We start from the raw sequence: 16106 nt of genomic DNA, 5'->3' as shown, positions 1-16106 counted from the left end.
ACGAGAGACGACCAATATCAAGACCGAGTCAAATCAGCGGCACCCACGGCAGCAGAGTCAGGTACAGCTCTGTGATCTAACTGACGGTTCAAGCCCAACACCGAATACGTGTACAAGAGACGAGCCTTGTTGCGACCTCTGAAGCTCTCTCTTCCGGCTGGATCGCACTGATTCTTGCTACTGTTACGGCAGCGCGAATTATTTGCGAAGGAGACATCACAGCTCACTCCCCCAACATGCGAGCTCCGTCCACAGACCTGCTGCGCGCGCTGCGTCGAGCTACTACAACCACACCCTCACCCAATGTGGTATACACGTCGCGGCCCCGGGCCCAACTACGGTGTCATCGACTGTATGCCTCTCAGCCACAGCACCATCCCCGTATCCGTGCCTTCTCAACAACTCCTACATATCATGATCAGCAATCTTCCGCCCGTCCACCGACTTCACCCGCTCAATCATCCAACATCCCGCCGCGCCCGCGCCCGACCGCGCCTCCTCCCAATCCCGCGCGTCCCGGCTCACCGCGGATCAACCCCTACGCGCCCTCGAAGAGCAAGGACAGAGGCCCGGCCTCCAAGGAAGAGACGCAGACGGACTTTTCAAAGCTCGACATCTACGCCTCCGCGGGCGTCGAGGAGCCCGCGACGTCCATCGACGCCTGCACGCCCGACGGCTTCCACTTGAACAATGGCGTGCAAACGTCCGGAGGTCGGGGGGTGGTGCTCGTGGGAGGCGAGGGATTCGTGTGGAGTCCCTGGGATGATGCCACAACCTCCTCGACCTCACCCGCGTCCGGCCAGAAGCAAGCCGCAGCGTCACGGTCACGCTTCTCACAGTTCCTAACCGCCCGCTCTGTCCTCGACTTCCCGCCCTCGGCGTTCGGGTTGCTCGCCTTACTCTACCCGAAGCCCGACCTGTTGATCTTCGGCACGGGGCGGCAATTGCACATGCTTTCCAAGGACACGAGGCGGTACCTCTCCGAGGAGCTGGGCATGAAGGTCGACGTGATGGATACGGCGAACGCGGCTGCGGCGTATAATTTGCTTGTGATGGAGCGAGGGGTGGAAGGGGTGGGCGCGATTTTGATCCCAGAGGGGTTCGTGTAGGGCGGTGCTATAGAGAAAGTCTGGAGAAGAGGGAGAGGCGCTGATTGCATGGGTTTTGTGAATACGTGGATGCCAGTACTGTGCCGGAAGTAAGCACGAGGAAATGTTGTCGACCGCAACTATACACGCAAACGACTAGTCCATGAGATGGTATGCAGGCAGTGTGCTGCGTGTATTACTACTAATTACCAAGAATCACTACGATGCCTTGTATCAACAGCTCTCATTTCGGAAGACCCACGCCGAGAGTGACCGTTCCTGCCTATGAGGCGCCCTCGTAGCCCTAGAAGTGTTGGATCCCTGGGAAAATACTTGTCAAACAGGCCATGTCATCGATAGGGCAGCCGAGATACCTACAAGATCTCACATGTTATATATCCCATGTTCGGTGTTCTAGAATTGTGTGGGTAGCAGTGCCAACACTGGTGGATCAGCTATGTAGCCTATGTGCGTACCCTGAACACTGATCATACTTGGCCATCCCAAGGTCACTGGGAGCGTTCGCCTGAATGTGACTAATATACGACACTGTGTGTAGATAGACATATATGCGTAGGAATGTGTACGGACATAGTTTTGTATGTGTGTAAATGCGTATATGTATGTCCCTACGTATATGTGTATGTATGTATGTACCCGGTCGTTGCTCCCGTGCGACGCGAATACCACCTGTCCCGTATCCTGTATTAGTGTCCTGTAGATGTTGATGCTGATGTGGATGTAGACGAGTTTAAAGCCCGATTCGCGTTACAGAGGAGTCCGATCACATGGTAGATGCTTACCTACTTCATTGCATCCTTATCGTATGCGTGAACTGTTGCGTGGCCTGGGCGGCGCCAGCAGCTGAGGCGAACTTGTCTTTTCGAGTCGCCGAGAGAGGTTGGGTCTTTGCCCTTGCAAGGTCGGCTGCTGCTGGTGCTGTGAGGTCGACTTAGACACCGTAGACAAACAACGCGCGGTAGTTTTGCAGCTGAAGATTCCTTCTCTTCATCCTCTGGTGGAAGTGGTACCCCCTAAATGCTCCGCATGTGGGCCTCCCGCGCAGCCGCCTCAAGAGACACACCGAGCTCGGTGGATAGAGCACCAGGCCTTGCTGATAGATCATTACAGTCTCGATCCCATCCCAGGGAAGCCGCAGCGGTGGATGTGCCATATGGCAGGATTCGATGCAGAGCACCGTCTTCGGCATGGAGTCTGAGCCGTGGCCGCGTGAACAAGCCAGAATTCCCACCCCTCGTGAGACGGGACGATCAGAGCCTGCTTGAATGATATGGTACTATCTACTGGCTCGTGGAAGGCTCGGTACACGACTCATCGTCCTGGACAGTATCCTGTGGAATGGGCAACAGTCCGTGAACGGAGGCTGCGCTTGGACCGAGCAAGAGCATCGGTCTTCGCCTTACGCCTTTTACCGTTGTTTTACTCCGGTTGGCCCAATCAACGCATCTATCCATTTGATGCGGCTTCTGGTTTCGTCTCATCCTCGTGATCCCTCTTAGCACAAACGCCCTTGCGATGTCATGGCAGACGGGAAATGACATCTTTCAGTATATGGAGACTTCCTTCGGAACTCCGTTGGCCGGGCTGATTCGGGGAGTTTCAATACAGTCATTTGTTTTCTCAGTAGATGGGCATTGCGGCTGGTTACATTGACGACAAGCTCACGCAGTAATGCGTGGGAACGCCAACGTACCACTTGTGATGTAATGGTATTTCCGACATGTCGGAATCGCTGGTGCAGTTGGTGGAATAGTAGTAGTCGTACGAAGAAGGGCTGTCGTCTCTGTCGACCCATGGACACGACCGGCTCGCACGTCGATACCGGAAATCGTATACACGTGGTTCCTGCTCCACATAGGCTTCGAACTCCGAGCAATGGACTTGCGAATCCAAGAAGTCAGGAGACAGGAATGAAAGATCTTCAGCCTCAGGAGGCATGGCACCTCTTGACCTCAGGTCTTCATCACCTCACGGCGGCTCAGTGCTAGTGCGCTCTTCGTCGATGATCTCCCTGTCTTCGAACCGTTTCAGGCGTCCACTTTGATCAAAAGAGCGTCCCTTGGAGCCCGGCTCCAGCCGTCCGGTGGTGATATAGCGCAGGACTTCGAGATGCATGTGGTACAGGAACGTTGATCGAATTCGGGCATGCCGCTCTCTCTCCCACTCCTGACGCGTACGAGTAGTGGCGGCCCAGGGTAAGTCGCCGCTCGACTCGACCCACTGCTGTTGGTAGAACTCAACATCTTCCTTCGCCTCCGCAGCCCATTTGAGTAGAATCGGGTCGGTGAGTGGCAGTGACTGAGGGTCTACGTCGAAGAGATGCGCGACGTAGAGCAATGCGTACGAATTTGTGTCGCCGGTCTGTTCGCGTAGATCGCTACTGATGTCTTGGGCTGCAGCTCTGCGGAATACGTGGGGTGATATTTTGAATGAGGCGTCTTCCGGGTACAAGTAGTAGTCGCTTGCGATCCACGCACGGAGCCATCCGCTTGACCTCTGATCATCATCCCAGATCTCGTCATCCGAAAAGTCCAGTGTGTCGAGGCAAGACCAGCCATTTCCTGGATGCGGGTTTCCTTGCTGGATCACTTTTAAAGACTTCTCAAGAAGCAAGCGGAAAGGTTCAGACGCCTCAGATTCCACAAGTAATTTTTGGTCGATCTCGTCGTCAAATGAGTCCAGTGGACATTGGAGGAAACGAGCATCGCGCTCGAAAAGAAAATGGCGGACTCCCGTATTGCGGTATTGCATCGGGACAGTGTTGTATAGGAACATGTCATCAATAAAGGTGCGCACCCATCCACGAGTGCACCACCGGGCCCTTAGTACAGCTTTGGTGATGGACCGGATTTCCCAAATCGTCAAGGGGACCTCGAAATTGGGCATCAGCGAGGAGATTTCCAGATGGTTCAGGACGTCTTGCAGTGCATGGTTGAAAAATGCCAGTGCGAACGTCGCACGGTAAAGAGCCTCGCTTCCGGACAGCCTGACGGCGAATCGAGGTACGGCGAGGAGGAGATTCCCGTTTACAGAGGCAAGGAAGATTTATTCGAGTAACTCGGTGGGCAATGATTCGATGGACACGGGCGGCCTGTGGAGGAGACCAGCTCCAGAGCGTTTGAAGGGTGGTTGACCCCCCTGGCTGGATGCAAGTCTCTTGTGGCCATATTTGCCTGACATGATCAGCGTGGTTGCGGCCGGGATGGATTTTATGAGTGTTCTATACCACTGTTGTCTACTCTGATGCCACAGACCGACACTGATATAGGAACAACGTTATGCGGCGGTTTCCCCAATGTGGAACAACGCGCGACAACGCGCACGGTTACGCGGACGCGAGAGCCAAATCCACGAAAGAAACACGTGACTAAACCCAGGGCACTGCTGAAGAATCACGTGGGATACGGCGAGCCTTTTCCTGAGCTTGCTGGCCCAAGCATGAATTACCCCAAGTTTCGTGCGTGTGTGCGATTTGATCTTTGCTCTGTTCCGCCATGGCTCATCTCCGCGCAAAGATGGGCTCCCTCTCTATTATGTTAATCCCGGGATAGTATCCTGCGTCTCTGTCCCTGTCCGGTCGGCCTCCTCGCGGCCCCAAAAGCACTGGTTCAGGTCGCGTCGGAAACGAGCTGAACGTGGTGATCTCTTCCCAGGGCAACCCTGTCGGTAGATGCCACGATGGTGCCCGTCGTCTTGGTCCGGATTCGAAGAGGTCGTCTCCGCCGCAGCCGCCGCAGGGTGTGCAGCACATGATGAGCAGGAGGATAAGGACGCATCCCACAACCGTTACTGGCACCCATATCTTGGCGCCGTCATCGTCGCCCATTTGTGAAAATGGATTGGCGCTTGGTCGTAGCTACGCTCCAGCTGTTTGTGGTGGTGGAGGGGGAGGTGGTGCAAGATGCTCTGAGACCCTGTATGGTGGGTGCTGAATCTTGTAGAAAATGTCCCGCGGGAGATGAACTTCATCTTTGCTGGACGCAGCCATTCGGCTTTATGCCTTTCCCTGGCTTTTGTCAGCAAACGGACCGGGCATCCAAAACAGCTCATCTGTTTGTGCGCTTCAAACGAGTCGTCTCGGGCTCCGTTGTTTCCATCTGTTCCCCACTGCTTCGATGATCGCGTGTGGAAGCAAGGTGATTCCTGGGATTGAAAAAGATACAGAATGTAAGGGTAGATCAAGGCTGTACAAGTCTAACTACGCTGGCGGGAAACCGACACAAGAGTCGCGAAATGAGCAATCCCTCAGACGGTCCGTCCATGATGCAATGGCGAGGACTACATAGCTGATGACTTCGAGCGTCCAGCGTGGGCTCTAAAAGGCGGTCGCCGGGAATGGGATCGACCAAATGGATACACAGAAGAGCGCGCCCTGCCGGGCCTTTCACATGGTCTAGGTCAAGCTCGGCGATACCAACGCACACTCGTCGAGAGGAAAGACTCCCCTGCTGCGGAACTTCTTCAGCGACGGCAGTCTGATCTGGAGATGTGTTTTGCTGTGCCTGGCATTGAAGTTCTCTCTGGGAATCATCTCTCCTCAAGAGAAGTGTCTTTCGCAGACGGTCACAAGATTGGTCTTATTACCATCAAGGCAAGAACTAGTGCATGGCTTATCGGGCTTGAGGAGCGCTCCCGGTCCCTGGCGCGAGGCAAGGGACCGAGCGCAGCTCACGAGCAGTAATCTATGCATTATGGAATACAGCACATAATTGTGTCGTTGATGTCTGTGTGTGCTGTGCAGGCACAGCGTCGTGGTCGCAGCGCCTGAGATCCGGTCGTGGCTTGGTAATTCCCCTCTTCTAGCCCCGATCCAAAAGCCGAAGAGTTGACTGTATGGAGGAAAAGATCCAAAACTCCAGCTCGTGATGGCTCCCTAAGTGAGCTTTCTGTGCGCCATTTGACTCACATCCAAACGCCACCAAGCCGGCCGAAGTCCCCCAGGTCCGTGCCCACCACTTTATGCCCTATGCGAGTCTCTGTTCGGGACGAGCTCCCGACCACGACCCCGAACTCCTCAAGTACAAAACAAGAAGCTTGTGAGCACAAATCGATAAGTCCTTTCGTGTCAAGTTCATCCTGTTCAGCGCCAGACAGCTTTACCCGTGGGCATTAGACTTCCCCTTGATGCGGTCTGCGAGTGACCATGGTTAATGCTTGACAACCTTACTCCTCCGCCCGCGGCTCGTTCACCAATCCCAGTGGCTGTCCCTCTGGCGTCCGTGCCACTCATGGTCGTTCTCCTCAATGGGTTCGCCGACGCGCTCAGCCCTCGGCTATGACTGACAATGCCCTGGACGCGCGGGCTAAGCACGCCCACCTTCCATTCCCGATCGTTCTCCTTCAGCAGTCCATGTTCACTTTTGCCGGTGTGGACCATCCTCCTAACATGGCCGGCCGCGAACATACCCTCTGAAGGCGGAGAACCAGCGAGTGCCGCTGTTGCAGCTGTGGGTGATCGTCGACGCTGGGTCCGCGAGCCGTGAACACCCGAGCGACGCAAGGAAGAGGAACGTCTGACTGCATTGCGGATCACAAGAGCCTCCTCTTTGTTCGCCCCAGCCGCATGGTTCTCAGTGTCAGAATTGGTGCCAGAGGAGATATTATCTCCGTCGATAGAGGAATCGAATGTCGCAGCAGCCTTGTTTTGAGGGATTAGTGAGCCACGGTTCGAGGCTTTTCCTGCGTCGAGCTCTCTTAGCGGGGACAATTCGCTGTCGGAGGATGATAGAGGTGTCATCTTGGGAGGGAGTAGGTTTGAAGACAATGGTGAGCCGTCATATCTCTTGGATAGAAAGCCTGCCTGGAAGCGACCGCCTTTGTGTTGCACATTGATGGTAGCCTCTGGCGGAGGAGGAATGGGAGATGAGTCAGGCGATTGGGTCGCAAGAGCTGAGAAGGACGATGTAAGGTCCGAGATCTGAGGAAGAGTAATCTCCGATGTTGACTCATCCGCTGAAGGAAACTTCTGGGGTGTTTTCTCAAACTCGGCCAGTGTTCCATCTTCGGTGTCGTCTCGCCACCTTACTGCTCGCTTCGCACTCTTCGCAGGGTTTTTCCGTTTCTTGGGTGTGAAGGATACCTGGATACCTTTCTTTGCACTTCCTAGCAACCCTCTACGCCTAGGGGAGGGTCTAGCCGGAGAAAGCGTGAGGTGAGGCGCCACCACGGGGATGGCAGTAGGTCTCGCTCGCGTTGGGCTTCCTTCCAAGATGGACGTGCCCGCATTTTGCTTCCGCCTCTTGGGTGTACCTGACTTGGAAGGCGCAAACACTTCGAAAGGAGCCAGGCTGCCGTCGGGCTTGACGACGTAAGATGCTGCGCTCGAAGCCGAGGACAGCATCTTCCCAAGTATCTGTGTGGCAGCATCAACCGCGTCATCGACGCTCATATCGTTTAACCTCTCTATGGCAGAAATGGTCTCAAAATGTGCCCGTAGCAGAATCTGAATGGTGCCTGCGTCTCCGTTCTTGTCTTGCTCGGCCACAGCTGCGAAGGCCTCTCTTTCAGCTTTTGACTTGAGCAATTCGACCTCACGTCGAAGCATCTCAGCGTCGATCATATCGCCCGTGTCGACTTCGTTGAGTTGCTTCAAGCTATGCTCTAAAGCGGTGTTCATGGACCGGTCCCAGCTGCTCTTGGACACCTTCTGATGGCAGTGATGTCGGCCGCTCTCGAGCTCGATCATGATTCCATGGGCGGTCTTCTTCACTGCCTGCATGTTCGGCATTGGTTCCTCGATGTCGAGGTTGTCGCAGACAGCTTCAAATGCGGTAATCCAAGAGTTCAGCATAGCGATGCGACGCCCGATTTGTTTGAGCTTGATCATGTTGTTGATACGCTCTTGTCGCTCTGTTGCAGAATTCTCGTATGCTGCTCTGATTCTCTGCACGCCCTCCCGGGCAATGTTCTCCTTTTTCTCATTCTGCTTCTTGAATTTGGTGAAGGCGAATGTTTCAGCTTCCTTCAGCTGGGCCTTTAGCTCGTTGATCTGTGCCATTTGTTCGTCAATCTTGACCAGATAATCTTTGACGTGACGATTGATGTTGTACACATTGCGAGTGACTTTCGTCTGGATGTTCTTTGCTCGATTTGCGTATCTCAGGGTATTCTGTGTCTCATCGAAGTGTGCACTGGAAGGACTGACGCAGACAATCATCACTGTTTTGCAGTTACCACCAAGAGAGAATTTTAGGAGGCGAGTAAGCTTGGAGTTGCGATAGGGGACGTGGTTGTGCTTACGCGGATCGCAAAGCGCATTGATACAGCTGCCAAGTGCCAGCAGGGATTTGTTGATGTTGGCGCCCTCCAGCAGCCGTTCACCCCGATTTTTGGTAGCACTTGCTCGTTCGCTACCTGCAAGGTCGATAATGCTCAAGGTAGCCATGGTATGTGGTTCGTCAACGCCAGCATTTCGGTCCTTCTGTGCGACATTGATTTGGAGGACGGCGTGTGATCGCGAGGAAGTGGCGTTGGCTTCGGTGGGCGACATGGTGCGCATCTCGTTTCCTCGTACAATCATTTCCATGACTTCTTCAACATTCTGTGGGTGGTGGCTGGAGAGGCCGGCAACCGAAACGGCTTGATTGGAATCTTCTCTCAACATCAGCCCACCCTTATTATTGCCAGGGACGAGCAAGTCGCGGATCGTTTCATTGTAGATCTCCAGGTACGACAACGATATCTCTGTGACCTTTTCGGCTGACAACTCTTGCACTCTCTCGAATAATTCTTTCATAGCAGAGAAGATTATGCCTGGCTCTTGAGCAGTTCCAGTGATTGTATGAGTCTTTCCACAACCGGTGGCACCGTAGGCGAAGACCGTAGCATTGTAGCCATCCAACACACTGTCGAGCAGTGGTCTTGTGGTGGCTTCATAGACTTCACCTTGAGATGCGTTCTCGTCGAATATTCGGTCGAAACCGAAGGTCTGATCTTTGACACGCTTGCCCGACGGCACGACGGACCGGGAGAACTTCTGAACTGGATTATCCTCAGGAGGGTCAAAGACTCTATAGAAATGGTCAGTTATGGGACTGGGACTCGGTTTCTTCCATGCGTACAAGCACTTGTCGTCGACAACCTTGATGACTGGACGAAGGCCTTTCTGAGACAATTTCGGAGTCGGGGCGGCGGCCAGGGAGCCATCGCCAAGGAATATGGTTGTGTCGTCGCATCTCGTAAGTTGAGCAGCTTCTCTAATTGTGAATGGCCTCACTCGCACCGTAACCGAGATCGAAGAGGCGCCGTCCGCTGTCATCGTTGCAGTGAAGTTGCTAAAGGTATAAGATCATGGACTGGCGGAAACCATGAGAAGATAGCAGGCACTCTTCCAGGCCAGGAAAGACGGGATAACAGTCGAAGAAGCCGAACCGCGCGTTAGATGCGGCTGTCAGGCGTGACCGTGGCTGTTGAAGTGAAGGTGGTGTGGAGTGTGAATGACGGAAAGCTCAAATGTTGCGACTTCTCCGGATCGGCTCTAGTGGGCTTGGCGCTTGTGTTGTCCAAGCAACCAGCTTCTTCCACCACCTCCCACATCTTCAGCTTCAGCTCACCGTCACACTCATGCTCAGCTCAAATCATTTTCAGCGGTAAGTCTACCCTACCCACCAGTACCGTGTAGCTCCGACCATCATCACTCTACCAGTACGGCTTTCGTCCAGAGCAGTCGCAAGCTGTGGGCACTGACCCATCCTTGTGCTTCCTTCTTGGCCACCACAGAACGGGACTATCAAGTGCAGTCATCTGTGAATCGAGGTCCTGGTCACAAGGCGTCCATGTCGCCAGTAATGGAGTCCGTTCTGCGCTGCTCCACAGAATTATCCTACATTTGAGTTGCTTGTACTGTGTACGGGTACGGAGTAAGTACAAGCCGTTGACCCAGACTAGGGCGCGACTGAGCGGCTACTCGCGGCTCAATGCGTCTTTATCTCCAAGGCGGGGATGCCCGTTCAACTCCGCTGACGTACTGCCCCCAATCGTGTGTCCCTCTTCTACCCTTGGTATCTATCTGCCCGTCGAAGCCACTTTGAGATGAGCATATATGTCCTTTGTCAGTCCCCTGCGTGTTGCCCGCACTACTGTTACGGCTCTTGTCTTTGGCAACTAAGATGGATCGCTGTTTGCATACAAGACTACTTTCGCGGGTACCTGTGAAGCAATATCTTCGTGCGCCATCCTTTCTCGCACTTTCCCCGGTCCCGTGGCACGATAAGTCCCTCGGTTCGCAACAGATCTATCCTAAGACAAGGACACTACGACCGAGAACTCAACATCGCAAAGCGCATACGCGGCGGACCATAACATCCACAGCCATCGATGTTGAAGCGGCCGATAGTCAAGCATCACAGATACCCTCCTACAGGCCGCTAGCATGTCTTCCCCTTTCTTCCCTCCTCTTATCGTACATCATCACTTCGATATCCTCAGTGCCTCTCCTTCTACGACCTTCGTTAACCGCCATGACCTTTCTTGCTCATACGACATCGCCCTTCTTCAACCCGGACCGTAATCCCCTCCTGCACTTTCTCCTGAAACGAACATTCTACGCCCAATTCTGTGCAGGAGAGACGCCCCCAGAGGTCCGCGTGACCATCGCAGACCTAAAAAACATTGGCTTTGGAGGAGTGATTCTGGGTCATGCCAAAGAAGTGGTCCTCAGCAAGGAAGAGTTGGAAAGTCTCAGTGCGCAACCCACTGCCATGGATCAAGCTCAGGTGGACGCTGGAGAAGTTGCCACTTGGAGAGAGAACACCATCAGCACGATCGAACTCACGCAGAGAGGTGACTACGTAGCCCTCAAGTTCAGTGGGGCAGGACGTCAAGCACTGCGGCGCCTTAAAGCCACGGTCGCTTGCTCACCCGAATTTCAAGATGCTGTCCATGATATCTGCAAGCGTGCGGAGCAAAGAGGCGTTGGACTTCTATTTGATGCCGAACAGGCGTCATTGCAAGAAGGCATCGACAACTGGACCATGTACTTCGCCAAGATATACAACAAAGAGAAGGCAGTGGTATATGGCACATATCAGGCATATGCAAAACGAACTCCTTCAAACCTCGCAAGTCACCTTGAGTTGGCTCGAAGGGAGGGATTTGTCCTGGGAGTCAAGCTCGTCCGAGGGGCGTACATGGGCAGCGATCCGAGAGAGCTACTCTGGGGAACAATTGACGAAACCCACAAATGCTACAACAGCATTGCCAGAGCCATCATGCAGAAACGGTACCAAGGCATTCTCCAGCCTGTGGAAGGTGCCTCTATGGAGTTCCCCCGTGTGAGTCTCGTCCTTGCAACCCACAATGCAGAGTCGGTCAGACTTGCGAGAGAATTGCGAGACGAGCAAGCGCGCAATGGTGAAGAGCGAATCGAGTTGGCTTATGGCCAGTTGATGGGGATGGCAGACAACGTTAGCTGTGAGGTGGTTCAGACAGCAAGGACCCGCCTAGAGTCACACGGCAGTAATCCTGACGTGGAGGTTCCCAAGGCATATAAGTACCTGGTGTGGGGTAGGATGGGGGAATGCATGAAATATCTCCTTCGACGAGCACATGAGAATAAAGACGCTGTGAGCAGGACCGTCGATGCAAGGCGCGCGTTGGGTCGGGAGTTGGGCATCAGGGCTGCTTTCTGGCGTTCGGTTTGACGGGGGTGAAATGCCACGATTGGATGCGGCGGTGAACGAACTATCAAAGGACATCAAATGCTTTGTGCGTGCATGATCTGGGAGGTTTACTGCTTTGCCCATCTGCAGGTTGCTCTTATCGATGCTGCGAGGTCTGCATGGTCTATGGCGCCCCAGAATGGAGCAACAGGGTTTTGATCGGGCATAAAAATCTGAGAAATTCCCACCTGGGCTGGGTGAGCAAACACTGTATCTTTCTCGGAGCTAGGAACCCAGTCCATCGATCTTGCTGTTTGAGAAGTTGTCGTCTGCACACCCGGGTAGCTGCTGCTGCCTGCAAGATTTTCCCAGATAACCCGTGCTGTTGTTTCCGTCCTGTGGCGGGCACGCTCCTTACGTCCTTTGTTCACAGACACGGCTTTCTGGGGCGGAAGTGAAGGGGCGGCGAAGGCTGACTGACTGCCTGGAACCATCGCTCATTTCATTCTGTCTATTCGATCATTTCTGCCAGACCCTCCTGTTCACACCCGCTCTTCGGCGCCATGGTGCCCAGATACTTTTCCTCATCTTCATCGATGACCTCCTCACCGACCCAACGCACTCTCACTAACTCACCCACTGACCCATTTACTCCGCCTTCAATCTACAGTGATGCCAGCAGTGAATATCTAGAGGTACGTGATCTTTCTCAATAGGATCCCAATACTCGTGAGGTGAAGACTATACTGATCGGGCATCAACGCAGGACATGATGGCTATCGGAAACGACCCTCTCCATGTCAGCGACGTGATGGCGGATGCCCTTAGCCACTTGAATCGCGTGGTGGAACATGTAAGAGCAGCTTCCGCCCGAGCTGCAGGTCCGCTGGACTAATCACCAAGCAGCTTAGAGACGAGGGTGAAAATGAAGCAGCGAATGGCATTGCACGCGATGTCCACTCAATGCTGGACACGTTCAATCAGACCACAGCTCCGTGGTCCATCGAAAAGTTCCACATGAAGCCTTCGCCGGCGCCAAACCCTGACTTGATGGCTCGAAATGGTACCACAACTCGTCCTGTCGCGAGACCGAACGCCTCCTCTTGGGCAGCAGTCGCCGCCACCGATATCGCGGGTAACAACTATTTGGTCAAGTTCAGACCATCTGACGGGTTGAAGCGACATATCACAGAGGAAGAGCCGAACAAGCTGCAGCCACGAGATGAGGACTTCCGTTGCGTCTGGATCTACGGCTGGACCAAAGACAAGCCCTTGAGCATGGTCACAGAGCGAATCAGCACGGGTGCCATTTTCTCCATGGCCTACGTGGAACAATATGGTGCGGTGTGTGTCATCTTCCAGTACGCTGGCGGAGCCATGCTCTTCACCGAGGAAGACAGTCAATTCATCCGCGAGTATGGCGTCGGTTTGTTTGGCAAAGGCCATGAAGTCAAATATGGCGAAGCCTATCCGGACAACGAAGACCTGCTCCGGATGCAACCCCCTCTCAATGAGCGACGACGCTTGACCTTTGCTCGTCAGCAACTCTTCACCAATGGGATGAGTGAAGAGAGATTTAGAAAGGACCTGATCGAAATTGTTGGACGCCACAATCTTGAGTTGGTCTGGTTGTTCAATACCGGCAATGGTAAGTCAGTTCTGCTATACCTTCTTCGCGACTGACATGGAGATTCAGCCACTGCCGTTTTCTCTTCTACTGTTGTCGCCCGTATCGTCCGGGATGAATTTATCCGCCGGTCAAGGAGGGCAGGACCCTACCAGGACGTCCAGGTTGGGTTCTCTCATGATCCTTGCGAGCGTCCCATGAACTTGATAACTCAAATTCCCTACCCGGGTTGCGTGCCTAGAGACCGCAGTGATAGCGCCAAATCAGCATCAAGCGGACGCCCCTACAACCCAAACGCGGCCAAGTTTATACCAGGTGCGGCCCTGCGTGCCAGGAAAGGTACTGATACCGATGGGTGGCAGACTGTGCAGCGAAAGCGATGAACTTGGCTGGAACTTTGTCGGCGGAGCTCCGTGATACGTTCGGATCAAGGTATCTCTGTACACAGAGTGGCAGAGAACACTCATTGCAGGCGTAATGAAAGCTGGTGACATTGCACTCACCTAGCACTGTGTTTATATCACACCGTGCCCAAGGTAGAGAAGCGGAGCGTCGGAGGCAAGAACGCATTCGATGACAGGCTGATGTGTCCGTAGACGGAATTAAGGGCAATGATACCCATGCATGATAGAGATGTAGACCACAACTGGCACCACGAGCAAGCACTGGAAATGTAGGATGGAAAACTGTTTCCACATGCCAGCTGGCCTTCCATGCCTTATGCGGAAGGTGCCATGGTAGATGAGGTGGGGCTAGAGCTGTCCCGTCATCCTCATACATACTCAGTCCCTCTCCTCAACGTCTCTCCATCGATTGTGTGCTCGACTCATCAATTGACCATGCTCTGTTGATGTTGTTCCGAATATAGCACTCTATCTTGGCCGCAGGTGTCACTACCCTGCTTTCACACCTTCTACCGCGTCTGGCAATAGAGAAAGCCTTTGTGCTGGCTACCTGCGTGCGAGGCCAGCTCCAACTAATGATAGCGCGCCATCTGAATACAGCCTACAGCCAGTACAAAATAATGCCTTTTGGCCACGATCATCTCTTGCGAAGAGCAAAGATGGATCATACAGGCGACGGTCGGATATCCATAGCTTGAAATGCTAACCAATACAGTATGGGTCCTTGAATCAATCGATTACTTGTTTGTTGATCCAGGGGCACAAATGACTGGAGAGGGGATCTCTGGGGAGTCTCCGGCAAGGAGTCAGAGTCTGGCGCTCCGCTACAATAGGAACAAAGCACGGTGTGGCTCTTAGCGTGGTGTCACGAACAAGTAGGAGCATGAGTGATGGACACACGCTGCAGAGCAGAAGCAAACACCCATTACATCCCTTGTTATGGAAAGAGATAGCTCCATATCCGCTCACGCACAATCTCATACCGGCATCACGAGCCAATCTCGTCAGTGAACGGTAAGCATCGAGTGATTCGATTGACAGAAGATGTGAAGAACAACGAACGTGCCACCTACACACCGCGACCCCATGGGCTTCAGAGAATAAGGAAACAGATTGATCGATCTCCTGTTTTAGCAAAAAGAAATCAACGACGGTACTTGGACTCGAACCAAGGTCTTCCTCTGCCAGTGCCATCTTGCACATATTAGCTCTGCTCCACGCGACATCGGAGGTCTCCTGCCCCTTAGAATCAAGCTGTCGCATGTCTTGCTATCAGCTGATCGATGATGAAGGCTCACAGAGGCTAAATGCACTTCTGTATTGTGAGGACGTGCTGGGCCACTACACCACACCGTCAATACACTGATTGTTGGCCAGTAATCACTGCACAGATATGATGAGGTCGCAGGAGGTGAGTGACAGATCTAGAGAAGAATTTTAGCCGGAACGACGCTTGCATATTGCTCTCATACGCCTCGACGGGTCCGACGTATCCTTCAATCGAGTCCACCCAACGCTCCCGGACGCAACGTTCTGTCGAACCTCATATGGTGCATTGCAAGGAACAGGAGCAAAGAGCGTCGGTCATGGTACTCCGTATATCAGGCGGAAAACATCACACATATGAGGAATATTCATGGGCCCGCCTTCTGAGTTGTCGCTCAAGCAAGCCGGAGTGACGGCGTCCAAGCAGTTGACCGAATCCGACGAGATTCCTTCGAGATTTCCAACGGGAAAAGGCTCTTCCTCTCCTGACAGCAATTGCTTCGCGATACTTACCGTCGCCTTTGCTGCCTGCGAACTGTGCTTCGTCGACACCCTCTGTTGGAAATAGCGGCCCTCGTAAATATGGACCAACTCTGGCAGCTCCGAAAAGATTAGCGGCAAAGACAGGACGAGCGACGACTTCGACCAGGACTGCACAACAGTCAGAGTTGTTTGGGCTCTGTTCCTAACGTTCTCATCGTGCTCACGCAGGGCCATCATCCCATCATCTCCTTTGCAACACGTGTCTGATGAGTGCGCAAGGGGAGACGATGGAGCAATTCGAAATGGGTATCAGATCCTGCCTGCAGTATCAAGCAGAGCTTGCATACCGAGTACCTAGTATGTTAAGGCTGTATGAACTTTGTGCGAAGTGAGCCTGGCGAGGAAGATGCCTCCACCACCATCCTTTAGCCAACTGAGGTTCTGTAGCGAGGCTGTGCGGCTTTTCGCCAACTTTAAATATGCAGCCTGGAACCACAGCCAACTAGCATTGGCCCCCAATAATGACACCTCGCACCATGGTTCTGCCTTTTCTGCGAAGAGTACCTGGCTCCCTCGCCCTCAAGATGGCCCTCGAATGCAATCTGGATACCTGAACAAC

At 53.6% G+C, this 16106-nt stretch overlaps 5 protein-coding genes across 5 annotated transcripts; 3 read left to right on the top strand and 2 right to left on the bottom strand.

Moving 5' to 3' along the window:
- Window positions 1-236: 236 nt before the first annotated feature.
- Window positions 237-1109, top strand: A1O7_02513 (uncharacterized protein; the record flags this gene model as incomplete). Its single annotated transcript, XM_007756544.1, has 1 exon — window positions 237-1109. The coding sequence occupies one exon, from the start codon at window positions 237-239 to the stop codon at window positions 1107-1109; it is 873 nt and encodes a 290-aa protein (XP_007754734.1).
- Window positions 1110-3077: 1968 nt separating this feature from the next.
- Window positions 3078-3995, bottom strand: A1O7_02512 (uncharacterized protein; the record flags this gene model as incomplete). The annotated part of the gene is made up of 1 exon (XM_007756543.1): window positions 3078-3995. One exon carries the CDS (start codon window positions 3993-3995, stop codon window positions 3078-3080), a length of 918 nt encoding a protein of 305 aa, XP_007754733.1.
- A 2194-nt stretch (window positions 3996-6189) lies between these two features.
- On the bottom strand, window positions 6190-9366 carry A1O7_02511 (kinesin family member 18/19; the record flags this gene model as incomplete). The annotated part of the gene is made up of 2 exons (XM_007756542.1): window positions 6190-9118; window positions 9170-9366. 2 exons carry the CDS (start codon window positions 9364-9366, stop codon window positions 6190-6192), a joined length of 3126 nt encoding a protein of 1041 aa, XP_007754732.1.
- Window positions 9367-10567: 1201 nt separating this feature from the next.
- A1O7_02510 (uncharacterized protein) lies at window positions 10568-11749 on the top strand (the record flags this gene model as incomplete). The annotated part of the gene is made up of 1 exon (XM_007756541.1): window positions 10568-11749. The coding sequence occupies one exon, from the start codon at window positions 10568-10570 to the stop codon at window positions 11747-11749; it is 1182 nt and encodes a 393-aa protein (XP_007754731.1).
- A 730-nt stretch (window positions 11750-12479) lies between these two features.
- On the top strand, window positions 12480-13717 carry A1O7_02509 (uncharacterized protein; the record flags this gene model as incomplete). Its single annotated transcript, XM_007756540.1, has 3 exons — window positions 12480-12560; window positions 12614-13355; window positions 13404-13717. 3 exons carry the CDS (start codon window positions 12480-12482, stop codon window positions 13715-13717), a joined length of 1137 nt encoding a protein of 378 aa, XP_007754730.1.
- Between the last annotated feature and the right edge of the window lie 2389 nt (window positions 13718-16106).

Source organism: Cladophialophora yegresii, assembly GCF_000585515.1.
Source record: "Cladophialophora yegresii CBS 114405 chromosome Unknown aczIN-supercont1.2, whole genome shotgun sequence".
NCBI classification, from domain to species: Eukaryota; Fungi; Ascomycota; class Eurotiomycetes; order Chaetothyriales; family Herpotrichiellaceae; genus Cladophialophora; species Cladophialophora yegresii.
Note: the sequence above shows the minus strand (reverse complement) of the source record. Positions and strands in the feature narration are given on the sequence as shown.